We start from the raw sequence: 25,926 nt of genomic DNA, 5'->3' as shown, positions 1-25,926 counted from the left end.
CCTTGAGAATCTTACAATGGCAAATAAGTGTGGTTTCTAACAATAAATTATATATGCCTCCCTTTGGTGCACTCTCTGTACAGTTTACTCCCCAGATAACCTAGATATGCTTGATATTATGTCATTACGTTATCGCAGTTAAGGAGACAGATTCAGAAGTTCCTGGTCTAATTATAAACGACCACCACTGAGTTGGTTCTAATTTTCACTGTAGAATACGATTATTTATGCATTGATTTATGGAGTTTCGTGGTACCGCGACAATAGTCCTATCCCTCTATTATAATACAACTCGCGCAACATTTATCAAGCAAAACGTGCGCCATCTATTTACTTCTCTTCGCGAAATGAAGAAAAAAGACGAAATAACGCTTTACCCTAACCCTCTCAGAGTAGGACACACCGCTAACTCTACCAGGCAAGCCAGAATTTTCTAACGCAGTAACCAAAAACAAAAACGAGCGAAGGGTTTCCTTTGTTATCCATCTACCATAAAAAAAGAACCAGACGATCCTCCGGAGATCCTCGCAATTAGACGAAAAATTGTTCCTTCCCGTCCTACGAAAACAGACATATCTACACGAACGAGTTAAGACAAACCGTCGAGGTAACCGCTCGATGCCCAATTTTAAACCAGCGACGAGGAGCAGGTCTGATAATAATCCGATTGCGATCCATTAGCACTTCGCGGAGGATAGAGGAAACAATGAGCAGTCCTAACGCCAGCGAGTGGGATGAATTCGGATTAATAGCGTAACCGGTTGATACCGGCTCTAGAGCCGCCGTTTCGCCATCGTTTACAGTCACGTGGACGGATGGGCGTAAAAAGCGTGGGGCCAACGGTGGCACGAGGGAGGCAGGAAAAAGCGAGAAAGGGAAAGGAAGCACGTTTCGTCCTCGGTCAGCTAGTGGACTCGCCGCTAAAGTTACTTAGCAGGCTGGTGCCTTGGGCGTGCGGCCTGCGGAGCCTTCTTTTTTGCGGGCTCCACCTGAGTCGGTGAGTCGGGCTGCCCGAAGCGGTTTTCAGTCGCCCCATTATCCGTATAAAAACTCGAAATGAATGGTTAACGGTGGCAGAGGTGTTAGTGCCAGTTGGACGTGGCTCGTGCGCTGCGAAAGTTTCAGAAGTCTGCGAAGGAGCCTGGCTGGAGGTTCGGTGGTTACGCGTGGATCCTGGTGTGATCCCTTTAGTGGCAGGCTCGTCGTTAGTGGTTTGGAATAAGATGACCGCGGGAGACGGTTGCGTGGAGATTTTGGGTTGCTCGTTTGTCTGATACTCGTTCGAGTGATCATCAGATTGGATTTATATAGGAAATTAGATGTACTTCATTGCCGAGCCGATCGATGCGTTACTATATTAAGTTACTTGTGTAGATATAGGGGATGTAGACTGCTTTTGTCGGTTTAATTGGATTAATTATCATTTTGACCATCTGAGAAGAGCGACTATACGATAGTAGCGAGTTTGTCGTAGAATGGTGTATGAAACGATTTGGATGAATAAACTTTGCTGTTTCCAGAATCAAATGAAACTTGTAAGACTAATATTAATTATTAATTTCTGAAATGGTAAAATTCGTAAAATATTTGAACATTGAAAATGATTAAAATCTGATTTGGTATGCGTTCAGCAGCTACTTTTAATATAACATACAACCGAATTGGAAAAGAAGGTAACAAAAATAAAGCAGTGATATTCGTTCATCGAGAGCTCCGACCTCTGCGAGAACATCGCTTCAGAAGTCCCACTCCACGAATAATTAACCAAACGCTGTCAGGCCATACTTATACAGCAATATAAACACCGTTCAGGCAAAAAGCGGGCGGGCAAAAAACGCGAACAGCGTCCGTTGAAAATCGTTGAGAATGAAATTATCTAGCGAAGTCACCCTTCCGGAAAGATGATGACGGGCGTATCTGGGTTAACGCAAAAAAAAGGGCCGAAGTAAACCCGTGGCACCGTGGTCCTCCTTCGAAGCTTGCTCCTCGACGATTATTCGGCTGGGCTTATTGATTTTTCTAAACGCAATATGTGCGAGCCGCGGCTCACCAGCCGGCTGGCTTTCCAGCATCGCGATGCGAGCCGCGACGAACCGTGGGACACGATTGTCCGTGTTGACGCCGGTCAGAATTCGATCAGGGCTCGAGTGGATTATAAACGACGTACTTGCAAATCAGTTCTGCTCGGCAATAATTAACTATCGGCAAGGAGTTCGGTTTAAGCCGTGTACCTTGCGCGGCTTCCCCGCCGCGATTACCTACCGACGGAAATTGAGAGCTCGTCGTCGTTCTCGATGACAATGGACCACTCGACGGTCCCACGTAAACCATGTTCTGATCCGTCGACTCGCCAAGTCGCACGAACCTCGCACTTCTGATCAATTAAGTGATCAGAAATCTTCTTTTGCCGCGCGATAAACGCTTCGCGCGTATTGACGACTGGGGTTGTTTCGAAAAGAAAGGGGTAGCGTTGGAGATTCGAGTCAGTCGAGATCAATCGCAATTCTGAGCTCGTGGCTCACCTAATTAGACGATGAGACGCTGATTTCTGATTTAGAAAGTCGTTTTACTTTCTCTTGTGCTATTTCCAGGGACAAACTTCACATTTTCTGGAATTTTTATTGTTTTATGTTAAGTGTTATATACTGTGCAATGGCAATTTTGAATTTTTAATTTATGGCAGTCAATTTTAGAAACTTGCTTTATTTCTCCTTTTACTCTTTCAGGACCAACTTTGGAATTTTTTTAACAAGAATATCGAGAGATATTTTCACACTTAGGTTTCTACTGAGTAGATAATTTTACTGGGTGGTTAGATAGTTAAGTAGGTTAGAAGAGAGAGTTAGAAAGGTCTCAATGCAATGAAACAGTATAGTGTAATAAATATAAATTTAAAATAATTTTTTCTTTTAAAAATAATGGTCTGTTATCAGGGGTGGGATTATTAATTTTCATCAGAGATTCAGGACGGTGACAGGTGTTGCGGAAACGACTCATGCAACGATTCGTAAAATTGTTCCTTAGATCCGAATGATTGGACAGCTGTCCAATATAATTTTTCGCGCGAAAACAGGAGGCAATAGCTCGCGCTTTCCTTCAACCCTTCCGCGACTACCGTGGCGTACGTCCTATTCGATGCACGGGTGACATACCAAACGCATTCTACGCGCATCTTCCGTATGAGTGCCCGTATTGTGTGCGGTATGCGAAATCACATTTCGCCGGGCAAAAATTGTACAAGTGGAATTTTTTACGTACAGCCGCACTTTTGTTTCCCTGTCGCCGCGTATTTTTGCCGTCTCCGCCGGCGTTTTTGCCGGGGACAACGCGCGCGGAGAACGCGATATGTAAATTCTTTCTTATTTGAATGACACTTCCCGGTTATTTTTGTTTCTATTGCCGAAGTTCGCCTCCTGGGAAGGCGTCCGTCCGTACGCAGCGTTTGCTTCGGGAAATTCCGCGCGGGAAGTAATTTTTCGAGTGTCGGGGAAACGCGTTACAAGATGAGAGTGCTTTGAATGGGAATAACCGTGGTAATAACTTGTTTCTTCAAGAACTCGATTTTCGATCGACCACGCTTACGAACCGGTCCAGTATTGGATTTTTCGAATAGTAGAAGAAGGTGAGAGATTACTGACGCGAACGAATAATTGCGAATAACTTCCATTTTCTTGGTATAAACAATTTTAATTGATACAGCTACGATATATCGTAGCTGGTAGTATATAAAAATATTATGTGCAATATTATTTGAATATTCTATATAATTTTTGTCTAATATCCTTAATATCTTGCAAACTGCCAGTTAAAGTTGAAATTGAAATTTAATTTTATTAGAAACTCCGGCTGTGAAAATTAGTTTGTGATTTGTGAACGGAAAGTTTTGAAAATGAAAATATTTGGGGTGAACGAATAATTGCATCGATCACAGTATTGCAATATTAATTGTGAATTAATAGTCAATGTATTCTTGGATTCGAAATGTTCGCAGTCAGCCTTATGCTTGTTCACTTCATTATTTACCGTACGATTCCGAAACAACCATTTAAAATAACATTTTACACGGATTTTTAATTCCATTTAATCCAATAATAACTCGAACGAAAATAACTGTAAAAAGTAAATCCATCTTTTAATACAACACGTGTACAACAAATTCGCAACACAGAGTGTGCGGTCAAGTTGCAATAAAGATCAGTGATGGCAATAAAATTCAATTTTAATTTCTGTGCGGTTTCAGTTTGTACAAAATTAAAGATTGTTGAATATATAAAAATTGCATGCGATATTTAAATGTTTTGCATTTAACACAACCTTAAATTATAGGATAACAAGTGTAACCACTAACGGATAGTAAATTAATTGACTGCAAATTATTGCGGATGCAATCATATTTAAATATACAAAATAATTTTTTGAAGGTTCATATATATTTGCGGTCAAGGAGCCATATTTTATCGATGATATGTAGTTTGGGTTTATATTCAACCCTTTCGCGGCGATCCAAGCGTGGTTTAGGTATTCAGATTGCCGCAAAATAATATTCTTCGCTAAAACAAATAGAAATGAACAGCATAGCGCGAAGATAAGAAGAGAGGAAATAAAAGAAGCGAGCCATATTTTCTCCCATCCGTTCATTTGTCGTATTTGGAAAATTCCGAGCATTAAGGTCGTTACTTTGTCGAGGGCGACGCGAAACAATTAGAGAGGATGCAATTTGTCCATAATTTCACGTGTATGGACGTAACAAATGATATAAAGAGAGTTTGTATTAAAAATCTGTGATATTACAGAAATTCTCGGCTGCTGGGGTAAATTGTGTACGCTCGCAACTCGAAACGCATTAGCATCGGCGTATATTAAAGGATTAGAAGGGAGTGGAACGAGAGGAGGAAAGTCCGTTGGATAATATGGCAAAGAAATCTTTGCAAACGCATGCATAAGCGTATTACACCGGCTAATTCAAGAAGCAGACGCGTTTTGGTGTTTCTACTCCCTTCTGTTCCCCCATGAAAACCGTGTATCGCGGATGTGTGCCACGGAGGCGTAAATATAAAACGTTTTTCGAGTGAAAAGGAATAAAGAGTACAGCAAACACAAAAAGCGATGAAAAAACTTTCGATGGAATTTTGAAAAAGGAACAAACGAAACAAAAATAACGAACAGGGCAGATACTCTAACACGCGCCAGTTTCCATTTTTTTCTTTACAAAATTTAATATTTTTTTTTCTCTGCCTTTAGAACGTCTATATACGAAAAATATTTGATCCTTCGCCGAACGGAGTGTCTGTATCAACGTGTGTACATGGCGTTCCGAATGGGATAAAAGCGAGAATGGGAGTGTGCTTTTTTGATTCAACCTTTGTCGGAGTCACTTCGGTTTTAATAAAGTTATTTCGACCATTTTACTTGAAATTACTTCGATTCCGTAAAACCGTCCCGCGTCACTTTCATTCGAGCGAACAAAATTGCAGGCTGTAAATTAATTTCCAAACTAATTAATTACAGTCTCGCCGAAGAGTGTGAGTTTTAATAAAATCAGTCGAGAATACTTATGTGCTCGAATTCGCTACTTCGTTTCGCATTTCCGTACGACATTTATACGTGTACAGAAAAGAAAAATGTCCATCCATCCTGCAAATTAACAAGATTGAAATCAGAAGTATGGGACGTTTCGAATTTGTTGTTGTATCCTTTTCACGCTCATTCTTCTCAGCAAATTAGTTGTTTCATATTGCAAACGGTTGCTTGTTTCAACTTGGCAAGCTTTTTCAGGTTAATATTTTTGTGGATATTATAGAACACTGCAAGCTAGTAAAATCAGCTGCAATACAGTTGGGACGTATAAGTTAGATTGTTTCTAGAGCTCTACGCTAGAGCCTCGCTTCTGTTGAACGTACTCTAACTTTGCTTAAAGGATACTAAGGATGTTCGAACTTTACATAAAGAGCGAAGAGGAGGCAGCACTAAAATTATTCTAAAAAACTGTAAATCGTATACAGTAAAATAATGATAAATTCACCTAATGAATCTAATTTACGTTACGATATAAAAAAAGGTGGATGCGGATATTTATTATTGGTTTACTCTCTGGAGTGATAATTCGTAAGGCGAATATAAATAAATTTGCAAGTCAAAGAATGACTTCAAAAAATGTCAGAGGTGAACGTTGCGAGTAAATTTCTTGATGATAAATAATTTACGGTACACAAGCAGTCGAATCCAGTTATAAAGATGTCCGCGTTTCTATAATCTACTTACGCTTCCTCCGCTATATTTATACGGATAAATCGATGATTTGCATGAATAAAAAACGAGTACAAATTCTCGACAGTCTTTAACACGTCGGAGACGAACATTTCCACAGTGACAACGTTCCGCTCGCAATTTACGGAACGATTTTCGCGTTACCGAATCAAATCGACAGAGAGGTAAACAAAATTTCAAATTACCGTAATTAACATTCACCCTTATAATTTCCGCGTCGATTTACCGGCGAAATAAAATACGAAACGCGAAACGCAAAGTGCATACTTTACGTTACGATAACTCGTGGGAGGGGGGGAGCTTTTTAAACAATTTCATTACCGCGCCGCATTTGCATGGACCGATTTTCTGCTGTAAAAATCCGGGGGCCGGAAAATGAGGGGCGAAAAGTATTTAGCGGCGGTAAACGTCGTAATAACGAGCGTACTAACCAACCAATCGAACGTCGATTCGCGTCGCGTCGTTAACGGAACTCGTTAACGGCGGTGCATCGAATATTGACGCGGGTATTAAGCGCGTGGGAAACAATTAGAAATTAAACACTTTTGCCTTGGCTAGCAAGTGGCAAGGTTAATTGGCCTGTTTCCTTGTCACGCGTGACGGGAGCAATTAATTACTTTCACACGTCCCACGCTCGGCGGCCTTTGCTCGGCGTCTGTTAATTATATGCCCGGTGTATTATGTGAATACGTAATCAGCTTTGCAATCGGTCGGAATACAAACGCGCCGTGGCGATTGCGCCGCGCGAAGAAAATTCAACCAACAGCGGACCATTTTGCAATTAACCGTGAACCGCGACACGCCACGACGACGACGTCTCCGCGTCTTCCACCTATGTATCCTTCTTTCTTTCGTCCCATTTTCTTCTTTTTCTTTTCTTCTCTTCTCTTCTCTTCGTTCTCTCCCTTTTTTTCTTTTTATCCTCCCGCATATTGTCTCTCCTCGCATTATAAGGCGACCGCCTTTTCATTCGCATAACAGCGTTTACTGGCTGATACGAGATAAAGGATACCACCGCGTATAAAGTACGGAAATTTCTATGCCCTTAGATAAAAAATGTAAATTGATAATAAACGATATTGCGCGCGGGGAGACGGTTACGCGGAATGTTAGTTGTAATTAAAAATAGAAGACGGAGGGTGTATTGTTCCATCCGCGAGGAGGAACCTCTCGCCCTTGGTATTTAATAAGGAAAGTTTTTTTTCTTTACGCTCTAAAAGGGATTCGTTTCTTCTGGAGAAATTTTCAGTTGATTTTATTTTCACCGGGCTTCGTTTGGATTAGTCGAGACACCTTCGATTCGAGTCTCGCGTTGCATTTAGTCCCTCCAATCCCAGTATTAATTCTCGATATCGATCTTATCCTTTTTCGTTTGACAGTTTAATAAGTCGATCGCGTGGATCGATCAATTTATTTAAATTCGAATCGCTTAAATTGAGATATTTGCAAAAAATTCAAGTCTCGATTGACGTAACGTGATTTCAAAATCGCGATGATGGACGCGAATCGAGTTACTTGAACTCAAAATGCTTTAATTGACATAGTTGAATGTGACATTTGCAACAATGCGAATCGAATTACTTTGATTTTCAATTTCTACTCATTTCTACAATTTAATTCCAAGACTGTGGCGATAAAAACCGACTTACTTTCCTCTGATTCGAAGTTATCCGGAAAATACATGGAACAGTGTCAATTTTACTCATTTTTTACAGTTGCGATCTCACTTTTCGCATACAAAATGTATTCGTGTCATCATCGATCGAACTGTGCAGTGCATTTCACATCGTTCAAAGAATTGCAAGTACTCCAAGTCGAGCAACATTGAAAGAAATTCAACTTAACTTGAGAAGACATTTCGAGTCGAATGAACTACTACCAGTTCACACTGGCGAAACAGTTTGGAATGATTTCGAATTCGAGCAACTTAAATTCAAGTAACTTGATCTGAACGAGGCTTAACCTGTAGGCATATCGATCGATCGTGTTAGTGCGCGTACACTTTTGCATTCATGCAAGAGTTTAGATTTTACGCTGTGGCGGTAGCATGTGGCTCGTGCTATCTCGACAATGCTAATGAAAATTAGTTGATACAAGGGAAGTAAGGATTATGAATGGCGAGGTTTGATGGATACTGAAATGGCGTGAGAGCGTTTGCGGAAGAAAGTTGAATTATTATAGTCGAACTGTTGGTATAACCGACGGCAAAGACAATTGTTGCAGTAAGAAGGTTCTATCGTGGGATTTAAACATTTACAACTAGAGTTTGTTACGCGATACGAGAGCGAATCGAATTTTACTGAGAAAACAAAATAATTTTACATCATAAACCATTACGTTACACTAGATAAGTCTATTAAAACGTATTAAAAGATGCAAGAAATAATTTTTTTCAGTCCAAAAAATGCAAAATAAAATATCTACAAATTTATCAGAACGTATTCGACCTTTATACTTGCAATAAAAAAATTGTAGTTACTACTTTCTTACAAAATGGTAGCCGTTTAAAAAGAAATAAGCAGACACGGGGAATTTCGTAGAAAAAGTCGTACCTTTTTCATAGTTAACGGGTAATTAAAATGGTAATTGAAATAGTGAAATTACCTAATGCTCCCAGACACACCCCGTACCAACTTCAAATAACTATGTCGATTAGAGCCCGAGATACCCTGCACGCCAGTTTATTTTAAGGGAGACACGTTTAACGTTCCGTGTAATTTTTGTTTGTAATTAATCCAACCAGTTTATTTAATCTGTTGGTTATATTATCTGTTATCGGATCAGAAAATTCCAGTGTCACCCGTGGTATACCATCAGTGGCAAAAGCCGCTTCATTTGATGATAATTTCCGCTGTCTTTGAACTGCTCTTCCGTCGCGCGTCACCCTTTGAGCTTCAATATCTGCCAAGTGAATGCAACGCGCATCTTCGTAATATGCAGTCGTAATTTCTGACGACTTTTATGCATGTATCATGTACAGCCTCCACTCTCCGAGTAACGTTCGTCGTGATAATTTTAATCATTCACGTTTGTCTACTACCGTCACCATTTCGTTCTTTAAACTCACCCTCGTCGTTAACAGCTGTCGAGGAAATTAAATGAATCGAGCAACCGTTTCGATAGCTCGAGACAGGAAAAAATTTCTCAGGGGGAATCGAAATTATAAAATTATAAAATGGACGTAGCGACGAACATGCGACGAATATTTCTCTTTGAAAAATTTTGAAAAAACGCCGCACGTGAGACGTGCAATCTGCGAAATTGAATGAATATCAAATAATGGTATTGCATGGTGGTTGAATTGTTTAATTGACCATTCGCGAAAGTGAAATTAAAGTAAAATAAGGGACAGCGAGTATAATATTTGAGCATTTTTCAGACGACTTTTTGTTATCGCCGTCCATCTGAAATGAAATATGGCTATCTGTGTTAGGTGGGATTCTTAAATCTTAATTGAAATGTTAACTCTATTCGTTTACATAATCCAGTTGCCACCACTTACATCAGAAATGGGATTTTCAGTGGAGAAGAGGAGAGATAGAGCGGGGTGGAGATGCGGAAATATAGAAATAATGCGAGAGAGGGAGGGGGAGAGAGAGAGAGAGAGAGAGAGAGAGAGAGACGAAAGGAGAAACAGTGATTAAAAGTTGGAACGTTTTCTTAAAAAACACATCTTCAATCTTCAATTAAAGAAATTTATAGAGAAACGAGAAATGGAAACCTGAAATAACAGTTTCGTTCAAATTGAAATGTTTATAAATTGCAAATAGATTTTTATAATCCTGTCACTCGTAGCCAATGATTTATCGAGTCATTTTAATCGAAACACACGCGAATAGTTTTTCGCTAATCCTTATTTTAAGCGCTCCTTTTTTCATCGATATAGCACAGATTCGATCATTTTGAGTGGAGATATAAAAATTGATATCTGATTTAAAAATTTCATATCATAACTATCGCATTGAAAGGCGATTTTTTTTAATCTACACAGAGATTAATCAATACAAATATACATAATTTACTTTGAAACAGAGTAAAAAAGCATGAAATAACATCACTTCTGTTCTTCAAACTCTTTTACGTTTCCTTTAAAGATAGAAATTATTTAGAAGGCAATACATATACACGTAACACTTTTAAACAAACTGGAAAATGATCACCGTGCGATTAATCCGCGGAACAAGAGACAAGGACAAGCGGAAACGATGGAATGAAGTTTAACCGATTTTAGGGAGAACGAAAGGGTTATTACGAGGCAGCTTAATCGAGGCGTCGAATCAGGGACGAAACTACCCCCGTTGCATCCCTGTTGCAGAATAAAAACGTATCGCGTTCTGTTAACGATCGCGGGGATCGTGTGTCGTAATCTCGGAACAATCGCTCCCGTCATTCTAAATTCCGTCTCCCGTATTCCCATAATGTCGGCTCAGACCTGCTTCGACCTACCTTCCGCGTCGCCTTCTTCATACTTCTCGCGTAGTTCCACGGCAGTAGGTCGTGATCTTCTTAGATGCGTGGAATTGTCGCAACGAAACTCGTTATCTCGTGTCTAGAAACAGAACAAGCCACCTAACCACCGCGCCCGGGAGTAGAAGACGACAGATGCTCGTCAACTACGTATACCCTCGATTACAGACGACTGAGAGAGTTGAAATTAAATTCGTATAATCTCGAGACTTCGAAAGAAAAAAACAGAGAGAGAAGAAAGAACATTCGTTCGATACAAACGTTCCATTCGTAATCGTTCCTCGAAACAATAATGTGCCTTGCGGCTGAAAGAGCAATGGGTAAACATTTACGTAAGTACACGATGGCGGAATAAGCGGTGGTAAATCTTTAAAAAAATCAACAATCTCCCGGTTGTCCTTTCCCGATCCTTTACCCAGGTACAACAAGAACGACAACTAACCCCGTCCCAACGGGGCTGAAATTTCTTGCACGCGATCCGTTTCGGCTATTTTTCTTTTTTTGTCGTATTTCCAAACGAAACGCGAACTCCAAACTAATACCATAAATTGCCGTGAAATTTTACGGCTGGTATTTCCAATACGTTCATGGTATTCAAAGGTTTCGAAAACACGTTAGCAATCCGGGTTCGAAATAGCTCTGGAAAATACAGGAAGCCCCGGTGTATCCGATTCGGTTTTCGATGGTGGAAAACAGCCGGGGAACGAGGTTGGCGCGGGAAATCGGTACGGTTATTGTCCTCGTCGCGTCTTGTTAGCCGTGAGATAGGGCCAGGGTGGTTCGCGGTAGGCTCGTCGCGGCGTCCTGGAAGTTGCCCGAACGAAACGTCGTTACCTGGTACCGCGGGGCCGTCGAAGAGCGAGGGCTCCTCGCGAGGGACGCGGCGAACCGGTCGAGCATGCCGCCGAGACGTGGGAAGAAGAGGAGCGAGGGGCCTCGCGGCATGTGCTCGAGGAAAAACTGGAAGGCCGGCCGGGGTTTCCTACCTATGGAAGTTCGGTGGAAGGTGAAAACGCGGCTAGGGTGAAACCAGCGTGGGGTATAAGTGTCCGATGGATGGAGACGGAAACGGGGAAACGAAGAAACGGGTGGCGCGGTGGGAAGGAGGGGCTGTGGGGGTTGGAGCGAGAACGTAGGAAGGGTCTCGCGCGTCTGTGTGTGCGCGCGTGTTGGTAGCGGGGAAAGCCCGGAAAAGCGACGAGGAGAGACGGACCGCTGGAGAAAAGGAGTGAGGGAAAACGGGGTTCGAGGGGGTAAGAGAGTGGGTAACGGGAGTCGGGCGGCGGAGAGGAGGCGGTGAAGGTAGAGGAGGAGGTGGATGAGGTGGAGGAGGAGGTGGGAGAGGAGAGATTTGTGAAGGTACGAGAAAGCAGCAGAGGCAGCAGCAGTGGCAGCAGCAGTGCCCGGGCATCAGGGCACAGTTTGATCGGCGCAGGCGCCGGCCGGTTCCTGGTGCGGGCTTGCAAAGCGGGCAGAGAGCGGAGAAGCGTGTGGGGGTGGATGTCAGAGGGTGCCCGTAGGAAGTTTATCGGCGGCGGATGGAAGTGGTGCCTCCGTAGGAGGGGTTGTAGGTGGACGGCGGTGGGGATGTGGATGTGAAAGCAGGAGCATACTCCGTACACCGAGGATTTCCAGGTAGCAGACAGTCTACGGCCCGGGACAGAGGGACCAGGACCAGCCTCGGGAAGGAGAGCTTGTCGTGGACCCTCTCCCTTATCGCATCGCGAGGGAGAGACTCTGATCCGTTTTTTGGTGTTAGTGGTCAACCTTGAATGTTTTGCGAGCCCCGCGCACGGGGCGAGAACGTTCCGCGGATTAATCGGGGACCGTGTTGTAATCTTGTTTAACGGGAATCCGGACGCGGTTGCCGATCGGCGAGGGGACTCGCGAGCGTTCGAACCTCGGTGCTCACGCTTCGGGACGGCTCTGTCTCTCGTTGGTGTGATTCCGTGACGCTCTAATCCCCGTGTACACCTGGCTACGTGGGACTCTGTCGGTGGCGAGAGGCAAAGAAACAACAAACAAGGGAGAGAAAAAAGAAAGGAGAGAAGGCGCGAGTTGCGAGGCGGAACGGAGGAAGCGGAGATGAGCGGAGGAGCCGTTCGGCCGGGAACTGCTCGGAGCACGTGCCTCGCACGCAGAAGGCGCTCCGAGCGGCACCAGGTGCGCTAATCCGTGGGTCCGATTCCGCGAGACAAAGTGACACGAATAATAGAACGTTGCGGCAGGATTCGCGCGTTCGCGTGCTCGTCTGGTGACTAAGCGAGGCTACCCACCGGCAATCGCCTAATCCCGATCAACGTGCCCCGCGTCGGGGGAGAACCGGCAAGCAGGAATGCCAGCAGCTCGTGCGGTTCACGCTACGAGGACGATCTCGATGATCGCTTCGTTGACGTCCCTCTTGACGCTCATCGGGATCGACGGCATAGGACGCGTCAACGGATACAACGTTGATCGGTCTGCCTTTCATCAAGGTAACGTGTGCACGCATCGCGGCCTGATCGTTCGCTTGCATTCATTCGTTTCGACGATTTTTGGATATCGATCGTGAGCGAGCGATTTTTAATTCTGATTTGTGTGTTTCTTTAGTTTGTCGTTGTTCATTTAATTTCTTCTGTTCTTCGTTTAACTGTTTTTAGAAAATCGAAGGAATTTGATTGTCGATTTAAAATCCCTCCTTTCCGCGATGATCGGGCCTCCGTGGTATTTTAAACGGAGCGTACGATCAAGCGATATAAATCAATAACAGCATCGCTGATAATAGTCGCAGGGAACGAATGGGAATTTCGATTAATCGCTCGTCAGATATCTCGTTAAAACGTTCATATCGATTTAAGTAGCCGCGAAACCTTGGTAACATAATATTTGAACAGGCTCGCGACGGAGTTCGAAGCGAATAGATTAATCAAGGAATGGATTCGATTTAATAACCGGGGAGTAGTTACGTACGGGCTCGAATCTGTTTTTGACGAGTAAAAACTGGCTGTTTGCGTAAACCACTGCAATCTAAAGATCCCCGTGACAAGATCAACCAGCCAGATTAGTTTGCACGCGAGAGTTAGCCCGTAAACAAATCAAGGGTGGCACGCGACGTATTTTCCAAAGTGGCGGGCTGTGTGTGCACCCTTCCTCTTCTTTCTTTCTTTTTTTTCTTTTTTTACGAACAGAGAGGGAAAGAACGAGAGAGAGATAGAGAGAGACAGGCGCGAATAGACCAGTTTCGTTTGCAACAGGAAGTCACATACACGCACGGCACCATTTGCGAATACCTAAAACGCGCGTGGAATGCATACGGTAACGCGTATTGACAGGTGAAAAGCGCGAAAATGAATTTTTGACAGGCCATCGGTAAATGTCTATCGGCCCTCGACTGGTTTGACAGTTTCTCGATGGCATCGTAAGAGAAACCGCGCGAAAAACTCCCTATTTGTACTTACAGACTTCGCGACAAGTGGCTTCGATCGGGTGGATATCGGCAATTATTAGGCTTCCGGAACAGTCCGGCGACTCGAGCGGCTCCTGAGTGATCTGTCATCCTCGCACATGCCACGCATCCGTTATTCTGCCCCTCTGCTGTTTAATTATCTAACCAACTGTGTTGCGCACGCAACGCGCCGCAAATTGATGGAACTGTCTGCAGAACGATCGCAAGGAACGAATTAAACGGTTTCTATTTGGTTTTGAAAATTGCGCGACACGTACCCGGATGATTTTGAGAGAGCTGCGCATGTGGGAACTTGAAATTTCTCGATAGCATCGTGGATGAGGCGGTTCTCGTCTGGAAACGTGACAAATATTAATGGAGTCACTCGTAAATTAATACAGAAATAGTTAGCCGAACCGTTTCCACGGAATTGAAAAATACACGTAACTCTATTTAATTTAAAAAAGTGATAAATATTGATGAAACCATTTTCCAAAATCAGTTATTATAGAATAAATAAACTAAAAATGTAAATTCCACATAGAATTTTTTTTTAAGTGAAAAAGTCGTGAAGCTTCAAATACTTGAAATTTTTAATGCTAAAATTGCGCACAATTCACTCTGAGAAATTCAATTATCTCGACCAAATAAATAATAATAAAACAAGTAAATGCAAATTAAAAAAAGCAAAAATGTTCGATCGACCAATAATTTATATCCTACGATTCCTTCGAATAAACAGTGTTCAAACAAGATCGAACCGTGTAATTTCGCCTAAATGAACCCGACGCGAGTTAGATGCAGAGTACGCGCGGAATAAAATAAATCCTAGACGTAGCTAGAAAACAAAAGGAGCCCGCCGGCGTTCTACGAGCAATAAACGAAGGCATTACGAACGAATTCGAGCGCATCTAAAAGTATTCACTGTCGAAACGTGAGGGGTGCTATAAACGAGCGGGCAGCGGCGGGAAAATACGAAAAATTTCGTCGGCAAGAAAAACACGGGGATGGCCGTTAATTAAGTGCAAATAGCAGCGCGGAAGAAAGAGAGGGCCAGAAAATTACGGACGGGAAGTGTCGTAATCCGCGGTACATAAAGCGAGCAGCTTAACGAACGATCCAAACTTTCGCTCCTAACACGTAAGGTCAACTTACGTTTAAACAAAACGAAAAAACGAGTAAAAGAGAAAAAGGAGCAAAAACACAGATCCAAAATGTACTGCTACCTCGAGGCGATCGTTCAACCCTTCACCGTTTAGCGCCCACGGGCGAAAAGTCATTTCGTTGCCGCTTCAGTTGTTTTTTTTTTTTCCTGTTTCTCTTTTCTACCGCAGAAACAAAATGCGCCATGTGCCGCTGCTTACAGTATTTCCTCGAGTTTAGCGGCAGCGCCTCCTTTTCCGTTTCTTCTCGAATCTCTTCCAACGCTTTTGTCCGTCTTCTTGCCCTCTATTTTGCTCGAGCGCGAGGTCCTCCGTGTCGCGCTTCTAATAAGCGGCTGGGTGAGAAACGCGACCTGGGACAAACAATTGTCGCAATGGTTATCATTCGGTGAACGTGATCTCGGTTGGAAAGTTATAATTAAGTAGCTCGTATTTACGCTCGCTTTCGGCATATTTCGCGAACGCATTAATTATGCATTCGTTCGTATTTAATGCCGGATTTCGAAACTTCGAGGCCAGCGACCGCTTTGCTGCTGGCGATGGCAGCCACGCGTTTATCGTAAGGGTTGTTCGTAAAAAGTGCCAGCACTTCGAACAAAAGAACAATGATCGTGTGTTACGAATTTTGCAAATGTAGTTAATGTTGATATGCGCGATTCTATAGTATGAAATACGAAATATTGTTTATTTAGCGTATAATAACTATACGCTTAATAAATTGTTGGTAATTACTAGCGTTTAATCATGTTTTCTATTAATAGCTGATATTCGAGGCAAGCGTATCGTTCTATCGTGACAACGCGAATATCACCGTCATATTTTGTATCGGGCTACGCAATGCTATTATGAACATGAGAAATGTTACCACCTAAATACATTTATTACGTCTATATTGAGAGAGTGCAATGTGTCGCCAAGCGAAATGGAGAGATCTGGCCCATCAGTCAGCAATGTACACTATCGGTCAAAAGTATCTGGTTCAAATAATTGCCGCACTCTGCTGCTGTTCGTGATAAATCGACCAGTATCGAAACTTCTAACGTTTAAACAAACTTCATCCTCGTCCATAAGAGCACAATTTGTTATAATAATAGAACATCAAAATAAGAAACAAGAAATAATAGAATGAATGAATTTACTATAATAATTGTAAATGAAATTACACGAAAGTATCGAAAATTCTAACGTTTAAACAGATTTGATCCTCGTCCATAAAAGCACAATTTGTTACAATAATACAAGATCAAAATAAGACACAAGGAATAACAGAATAAAAGAATTTACTATAATAATTGTAAATGAAATTACACGAAAGTATCGAAGGTTCCAATGTTTAAACGAATTTGATCCTCGTCCGTAAGAGCACAATTTATTATAATAATAGAAGATCAAAATGAGGAATGAGGAATAATAGAATAAAAGAATTTACTATAATAATTCAAAATGAAATTGCACGAAATTTACGTATACTGTTCTTATATGAAAAAAATGAAAGGATTAACAATTTGTTCATAGGCTGGGTTAAGTACACTTCGCCTCTACATCGGGTATTTTGAATATCATTGAATGTTAGCGAAAGTATTCGGAAACGAAACGTTGATAAATATTTATGAAGATTTGTTTGTACTTTAATAAGAAACAATAGAGAAGTGGTTTTTACATATGCATGTGATTTTTACGTGCAGAGCAAACTGTACTTATCTTTCACGGCGTATATGATTTATTTCTCGTTATACTAGGGCTTACCTACTTAATAGGGATACGGGTGTTTCTTTTTTTTTATCGCGAGTTCGAAATTAGGTCGCGTTTTGCATTTCGCTAATTAGTTGACGACGCTGCTGTAGTTTTTGCTTAGTTTCGATATGTGTAGCCCTTTTTTTGTAGCTGAATTATAAATGGAACCAACAAATATTTTCATAGAAGTATATATATATATATATATACAAACAATAGATTTCGAAAGAATTTCGATGCATATTCTTCCAAAATATTTCTAATTATTTATTTCTTTGCTTGATGTATGTCTCAAATACTGTTGACAAAAGTCTCTGGATTTCATATAAAACAGAGCTTTGTTAAAACCTTTCTCAATCCTTTCATTAACTGTCTGCAACCCTGCTTTGATCAACATTACGTTCACATCTACTTGAAATCATTCTTAAATTGATTTGTACTACTTGAAAATAAAGTAACGCGTGCCTTCTTCGTGACGTAACACAGGGAACAAATCGGAGGACGCACCTCGAAGATCGTGGATCGCCTTATTAATCCTAACGTAAACTGTTCCCTGCTTGGATCAATCATTGCGAGGCGAGGAGGAGCTGTTCAGAATGCGGGTCAGAAAAGAGCCAGGCACGGTTGACGAGGGTTAATGCCAAAGTACGATCGCAAGTCCAATTGACTCGAACGTCGCGCGAGGGTTGATCCTGCGTTATTATCGTGGCTATACAAATAGAATATTAGATATGATACTGTAAAATTGATTCCTATATGGAATGCAATCCTATATCCTCCTGATTATTCTTTAAATCTTCACATTTTAAATCTTTGAAAATTGATTCTAAACAAAAAGGGGAAAAAGGAATTTTCGTTCTTAAGGATGGTTTACAAAAAAATCTCATCTTGAGTGGGTTAAATAAGTTCCATTCGTATGATTTATATTACTATACGTGAAATTTTTCGCTGAGAATAAGAGAATTGTGTCTTGATACGTATAAATAACGAAGCAGTTAATTGCAAAAAGTTGGCATTTCCGTAAAAGCATAACTTGGACACGAACCACGTTGAAAACGGAAGTTCTGGGACAATTATGCGTATACCAGGTCGTGAAATGGCGGAATACACGTGTCCTTGATTAACAGTGCCGCAGATACGTAGTGGTGTGCCAGTGAACGCGGATCAGAAGGGTCGTCGTACCTTTTATATCCCGACATTTAGCATGCACGCACGCGTAAAAGTAGATAATTGAAGAAAGCCGACCTGTCAAGCTGTCACGCAAACTTTCGCGGAAAATTAGCCTTTATCGTCCCGAAGACAGCCCTGGCTCCTATTTACAAAGTTGGCGGTTCAAGTCCCCCGCCGTTGGATAGGTCTTATTGGCCGTATTTCCAATTTATCCGGTTTCCGAATCCGATAGACTCGCTGGATTTCTGTTTGTTTATTTTCCACGTTCTTTATACACGTCCCTTGGAAATCCGGTTTGCCAACCGTGCGGGTCAGAACGCCGTAGCGTTTTTATCAGGCTGAAATAGAATTTGAAAGGAACGCGAGCGATTGTATATTTATGTTGAAAATTTCGGGGGATGTTTGGCCAGTGTCGGCCAAACAAAGACTCAGAGGCGCTCTTGATCCACGACTATTAATACCGCCATAAAGCATCGCAAAGGTAAACGAGAAACTTTTACGAAAATCTCGCATTTTTTTAATACATCCCTTTTACGCGTTCGTGAAGAGCCTCTATAGTCGCGCGGGTGTACACGAGCCTCGAATGGGAAAAATGTAAAACGTTTTATCGAAAACATCCCCGAAAGGAATCGTTTGGAGAAGTGAAACCGTACGGCCAATAGAGGAGGACGCATCGTAGACGCGCGAGCAAGCCACCCCTTTTCATTCGTCGTCCCGCGTAGTTACGTATGCACGTGGTATGCAGTTTTTTTTTTTTTTCTTTCCTAGTCGTGCCCGGCACGGGGTTACCTTTTGTCGCGGGTTCGTACGCGCATGCAGCGTGCATAGCGGAACAAGTTGCATCGTAAGACGGCGGTTTACATTGCCACATTACAAAAGCCAGTTGAAGAGGGGTGGCCCAGGCGGTTCTATAGGATTCGACGGTGGCGAGTTTGGGGGATGGAAGAGGCGAGAACACGGGGCCGCGAGTATACGGGAAATCGCATGCAGCGCGACCTACTTCGCGGAACAGTCCGGGATTCTGGATCCGTTATTAAGAAAACTTCGGTGCCGGCTGATGATATGAATTTTCCGGATCTCGCGAGGGAACACCTGGGGGTTGTCAAATTTATTTTTGTCGCCAGACTAGACGGGCCCCGGCCCGGGGTTGCGCGTTCTCTCTCCCGCGTTATAAATTGGACGTTTCCCCGCGTCTCGCCGTCGCTAAAATAAAAAGCGGGAGATGCGACGTCGAAGAATTTCATTTGACAGAGCCTCGGATACCTCTGGCAGTTCGCGCGCCCGACAAATTTAACCGTACTTTTCCGGTATGGATGTTCGAGTAATGAGCGATTTTTCTCACGTTTTTCGTTTCGCATCGACGGAAGAGAGGGTTATTAACGTAAAACGCTTTTTTTAGCAGTGGATTGTGTTAGGTTTTGTGCTTCGTTTTGGGGAAAAAATTCAATTTCCATCGTCCTCAAGAATTTTAATTAGCTTCGTTTCATTTTGCATCCCCCTCTGGACGAGACCGTTGCAATGGATGTATTATTGTTAACCCCTTTGGCTCTGAATTAAAATAGTAAAGCTGTGATCGTAGATACGTGTACAATTAATATTTAATAATGATAATGATAATAACACCGTATTTCGAATAATTTGAAAGAAAAATTTTTCTTCTAGAAGGAAAATCGCGTTTAAAAGCGGTTAAGTAAACAAGAGGAAAGTAGTTTTAGAAATGATGAAATTTGAAGAAGTATAAGTGGAGAGGTTCAGTGAAACACGTCGAAAATTAAAGGGACGGCGGTCTTATGAATTAAAAAATGTTTTTTGCACCATTTCCTTCCACTTTTTCCTCCGCTATAAAATAAGATTAATCCGCCAACTGTTTTTCACCGGATTCGAGTCCTCTCCTCGCCATCGAGATCTATCTAATTTCGAGTAATTAAAGGTTTCGATTGATTGATTTATTTCTCGAAGGGACACCCAGCGGCGGCCAGTGTGAGAAACATTGTTCGCCGTGGAACCGCGTTTCAAGTTTCGGAGCACGAATATTCAAGAGCCCCTGTAAAACTTCGTTAATTTTTCCGATATCGAAAAATCCTCCTGCAGGAATGTTTTACACACCCGGCAGATTTTACACGCTCGGGAAATTTTACAGTGCGACCGACGAAAGTAGTTGAACAGTAGCCGGGACTTAATTTTAATTCGACTCCTCTTTTATTTTCGCGCAGGCACATTCTGAATTAATGAATGTATGCTAATGCGCACGCAATTTGATTCAACGGATCGCACTTTGTTATAGAATTTATTTTCCCTCGTGCCGTTTTAATATTTATGTATTCGCCGTTCGTATACAAAATGTAAAAGAAGATCTGACTTTTTTTTTTGTTCAACTGCAAGATAAAAATCTCCACGCGATTTTACGTAGAATGCATTGTTACGTTTCGCGATGCTTCTTGCACGGTGGCCTTTAATGTGTACATTTTCGTTGAGTATTATTTGGACGCTCCCTTGATCGTAATAAATGTCAGCGCTGTGATCGTAATTTCTAATGAATTTTTATTACTGGATGGGAGCGTGTAACTTTTAAGTGGTGCTACCATTTCGAACGCGTGTTGTCCGTCATTTTATTCATCGTTCGTCGAGATCCACGGCGATTAGAGCTACGCGTTCGATGATCCCTTTTAGAACACAGAATCGGTTCGCGAATTAAGGTCTGACTACTTAATAAGAACCTTGATGAAGAAATTTAATATCGCTCGGTATTATGGTTCGCCTGCATACAAGCCAGCTTGTTCAGGGAATTGCATGTTAAAGATAACGCGCATTCTCTATACTTCGATAGAGATCGGCTTCTCTCTTTATTAATTCCCTCCGCGAAACTTCATCCAACTTATCGACGATTATGCACACTCTTAAGACCTACCGCAAACGCAATAAGAAACGAATTATCAGAACGTTTTGTGCATTTACTGAAACGGTAACGCATCGAAGTTATCGATAGCACAGGCTGCACCTTGCAACGCGATATCGATGGAAATATCTGAGTAAATTTTAATTACGATCCTTGTTAAAGTTGTTTCACTGCTGTGGACCGTGCTTGTTTTAATTGTCGATTATTGTTTGTTTTAAAAATACTGGAAAAGATATGTATTTATGTTATCGTCGAACGATTAGGTGACTGTATCAGTAGTAATGGTCAATGATTCGAGTACTTCACAAAATGGATCTTTCATCATAAATATTTCAATAAATATTAATCTTAATTCGACTGTATTTTAATAATTTCTTGCTCAATTATTATTCTTGTCGATTATTATTTGGTTTAAGAATACTATAACAGATGTGTATTTACGTTATCGTCGAACGATTAGATGACTGTATCAGTAGTAATGGTCAATGATTCGAATATTTCTCAAAATGGATCTTTCATCATAAATATCTCAATAAATATTAATCTTAATTCGATTGTATTTTAATACTTTCTTGCTCAATATATAATGCTCTTCTAATCTGTATAAAAAATAATTTTTTTTATGGAGAACATTTGATGGTGACATTGAATTCTTAGAATTCAAGAAGGTTAATTGGAGAACCATTTATCAGACAACTCTTTTCCACATCACTGTTAACGAGTGAAAGAATCACAGAAACCGTACACGAATTTATTCAAGCTTATTTATAAACTTTTTATCCTTGCTTATAAACCAAACCAGTTGAGTATCGTCGCGCTAAAATGTTTTCTTTTATCGTGGTTATTTTAATTTCTAATTAAACGATACCATTAGGTCCCGAGCAACTAATGCAAATTAGTTACTTATACTTGGAAGTTATGTTGCACTTGAGGAAGGGCGGGAGGGGTGAATTTGAAGCGAGCCTCGGGGGCAGGAACTTTGCACCTTTGCCACAGTGCAACTCTATCCCTCTCCAAATTTACTCCCGACATTCGAAGCAATTCGCATAATCTTACACAAGCTGACTTTGTTCGCCTTTCAAGGGTAAATCTGTGGCGCGGCGCGAAAATGAAATTACACGCAATTCCTACCGTCTACGTTGCACAACGATACGCGCGCATTTTACAATATTGCGCTCTGAAAATGTATGAACTGGAACAACGAAACGTAACGAGTTAAAATCTTATGTGTTGCTGCAATTTCTTTTGAAAATTAGGAAATTATGATCATTCGCTAAAACTGTGCTCGTAGACAACATTGATTGGAAAATTCTTAAAATATGTAACAAATGCTGCGTTCATATTTATATTTATACAGTCATCGCACTTAAGCACGATGACGATCACAAGAACAAGTAGAAAAAGCGGCTGGTTAAAGTACAAAGTAGTGAAAATAGAGAAGATACTTTCGTAACTCGATGATATTACGCAGAGAACTGTAGAGAATTGTTAATAATCCAGACAGAAAAAGAGGGAAATTCGAAACGAAAGTATAGAAATAATGGTAACTTCACACTTCGAGATTCTCCTGGTTATTTATCAACGTGTCTCACGGCGTGCATGCACCTTGTAAACGCGAGATTGTGCTTCGTACGGTTTAAATGGAGCGGAGAATTACAATAAAAGTTAGTAGTAACGAAGTGTTAGCAGTCGTTTCGGTAGCAGCCACGTTCGTCGGCACGCATAACGCGCATGACAAATCCTCTGTGAAATACTGAAATTGTTCGGAACAGCCACGAACATTTGCGTCAAGAAACAGCGCGGGAAAATAAACCCCGCGGGCTTAAACGATTCCTGGAGAACGTAAACTTCATCGAGAAGAATTACACCGATTCGCGAGTCAGCTTAGTTTATTGAAACCTCTGAGAGAAACAATTTTGTCTGATGAAGTTTATACTAATTAGTATCCGTGGTCTTATGGACGAATCTGGGTCATCTGGCTCAGCAGGTACCGCTCGATCGGGGCTTGAAAACCAACATGGCGTCGGAAGAAGTCAAAGTATAACAGGAAGATATTGAGAAATTGCGAAATTCGCGCTTAAAAAATTGTTATTATTTCTAAGTATCATTAAATAATGTTTATTAGCGTGTAGCTGATATATTAATCTTTAAAAATAAGCTGCACGTCTTACCTTTTTTTCTTTTCCCCAACGCCATTTTGGTTCCGCTTAGATAATGCGCGTATATTCAGATCTGTCTATCTGGTATTTCAAATCGCAGTTGTATCTCCACACTATTCGCTATAATGTTAATGTCACTGATGGATATCAGTAATTGCTCGTTAATATCGAAACGTTTGAGCGCACTGTTCAGGAATTAACGAGTATGCGGCACGATTTGGTTTCCGAAATTTGCTAATAACAAGCACAGTTTAGGCAGCTAAGTGAATGAGGATGAACAGGAGCACGAAACTATGTCATAAAAGAAATAGAACAGTCATCTATCTGGCAGGCATCAAATTTACGCGACGTCTTTGAAACAGAAACCAACTCGATCTGGTTATCTCGTACGTGAAAAAAGGTTCTTTTTTTCTATTAAACTGATAGAAATTGTTGTTGCAACGAAACCACGAAATTTAGTTTAAATACGAATTTAGCCGGCTATTTGGATCAAGCAAAATCGTGCTTTATACGGCCATGCTTCTGTCGAGTATAATCCAACGCAGACCGCGTTTGGACACATCTTAATCCGGAAGAGCCCATGAATCCATTTCGACGGTTTATATATTGATTTATTTCGATCAACCAAAAATATGACCATTATTCATCGATCTCGTGCTCGAACTAATGTCATGGAATTAATCGTAACTATATTATCAGGACTTTACTGTCTTTCCTGGATTAATCCTCGAGACATTTAATAATAATACAGCAACAGAAAATGTCTGCTTCCCAGGAGCGCATTATTCTTCATTTACGAGGAATAATACCGTGATTGATCGTGGTTTTTCGTTTGGATAAAGGGGAGAAGTAGAAACGAATAATTGTTATAAATAGATTAATAACAGCCGAGTGATATAACACTGTTATACGCGGATAAATAATTTTAATGTTACATCACCGTCGCAAGAACTTTCGCGTCGAGTGTTGAAGAGCGTTCGAAAAATCAATGTTTAAAAATAATTATAGCATTTAGAGGTGAAAGAGAGTGAGCGATGGGGAGACGTAACGTGATTTAATTGATGAACAATAACGAATTTCAGGTACGATTATTAAGGAAAGTTGAACGTGAACCACCGACATAAATTCCGTGGCTCCTCAAAGGAAATGGATCGTTTGCCAAATTTATTTTCGTCGTTCCAAGCACAGCGTAGACCGTGCCGTGATCGATCATATTTTTTTCTTCCCTTTTTTTTTCGCCAGCGAAACTGTACGATCGGCAGTAGTAACTGGAACGTTCGTCTATGTTCCGGCTGCCGTTGTGTCCGAAGTTGGAAATGATTCATTAGTAATGGTACCGCTGGTACCGAACGGTATTGGGAATTCAATACCTACCACGGCAAGTTCTCGATTAAATCAATCGTCGCGACTTGGTGTTGTTTGAATTTTCGCGACGTTTAAATATCCCCAAAGTTTCGCGTTCCATGAATAACGGAGTTTCGAAAATTTCTGAAAAATTGAGACCGTTACGTCCCTCGACGTCGTTTCTCGACTGTTAGCTAAGAGTCGCGAATATTTATCAAGAGTTAATTAAAAATTTTTGGATATACGAGCCGGTGTTCCAGTTTCAGTGGCCACGCTGTGTATGTGATTACTTGGCTTCGAACATTTTAACTTGAACAGGATGTATTGATCCGAGTGACTTTTAAGGGCGATTTATTGACCTTTCCAGTGAGAACCGATGAATATATTAGCCGCGGTTAAATTCGGTTGAACCTGCAAGGTTTTCTAATCGCTTTTTTGTTATTAATGATAGATAATGAAATTATCTTTGTCACTTAATTAATAAATTAGGTTCCAAATGTTTAGTTGAACGTTTCAGTCGAAAAGAACTAACTTTTGATTTTTTAAATATCTTATATTATTGTTTTTAATTAATGAATATTCTACACTAGCTTCGTTTGTATGTCTTTTGTTAACGATGAACTGAAATTGTCAGCATAAGGTTTGAATTAAACAGTTTAAGGCTTACAAAGGGACAGCATTGACCTCAGAAATGGATGCAACAATATCTGTTTGTAGGGGGTATTAAAAAGTCAATGCTGTAAATCTATTCCCCATTGACAATTGAGCATATAAACGACTTGAATTCAAGTAGCTTGAATTGAGCTAATTTGAAACCACTTTGCCAATTTAAGACCACTTTACCAATTCGTTATTTACTTCACTTCAAATCTCCTTTCATGATTCCACGCTCGTCCTCATTAGGCAAGTCTCTTAACTCCTAGTTGCTCGAATGCGAGCAATTTGAATCCGCGCTTTGCCGTCATTAAACTATTACTTTGGCTGACTTGAAGCATCCTTTCAAGTCTCCATGATCCATTTTGCCTTTCTGTTTGGCTTGAAACACACCTTCAATGTCGCCAATCGTAACCGTGCTATATAAATGTCAAGCAAATCGGCACGGTATTGGCTGTAACGTAGCGAGTAAGTCAAGATAAAAATGGACGCCATTTCGGGTATCCATTACGCGGAAGTCGGGTTATTTGAACTAACTTGGATTGTGCGAACGCAAACTAGAAGTCTAGTTACTTCAATTCCTGTAACTTGAGTAATCTGGAGCGAGACTTAGAGTGAAACGGTCCGCCGATGGCGAACGGACTAAAC

At 41.3% G+C, this 25,926-nt stretch overlaps 3 protein-coding genes across 4 annotated transcripts in view; 1 reads left to right on the top strand and 2 right to left on the bottom strand.

The window, feature by feature from the left end:
* Positions 1-25,926, bottom strand: part of LOC143424571 (protein YIPF7-like) — a 197,436-nt gene that overhangs the window by 99,958 nt on the left and 71,552 nt on the right. The window lies entirely within an intron of this gene.
* LOC143424448 (uncharacterized) overlaps positions 11,724-25,926 on the bottom strand; it is a 167,126-nt gene continuing 152,923 nt past the window's right edge. Inside the window, exon 4 of the mRNA XM_076896503.1 lies at positions 11,724-11,733. The gene's annotated coding sequence lies outside the window, so the exon portion shown is untranslated. The remainder of the gene's footprint in view (positions 11,734-25,926) is intronic.
* The window catches only part of LOC143424550 (lachesin), a 61,003-nt gene continuing 47,856 nt past the window's right edge, over positions 12,780-25,926 (top strand). Inside the window, exon 1 of the mRNA XM_076896687.1 lies at positions 12,780-13,208. Within this exon, the coding sequence (XP_076752802.1) occupies positions 13,070-13,208 (139 nt within the window). The 5' untranslated portion in view covers positions 12,780-13,069. The remainder of the gene's footprint in view (positions 13,209-25,926) is intronic.

Source organism: Xylocopa sonorina, chromosome 6 (assembly GCF_050948175.1).
Source record: "Xylocopa sonorina isolate GNS202 chromosome 6, iyXylSono1_principal, whole genome shotgun sequence".
NCBI classification, from domain to species: Eukaryota; Metazoa; Arthropoda; class Insecta; order Hymenoptera; family Apidae; genus Xylocopa; species Xylocopa sonorina.
Note: the sequence above shows the minus strand (reverse complement) of the source record. Positions and strands in the feature narration are given on the sequence as shown.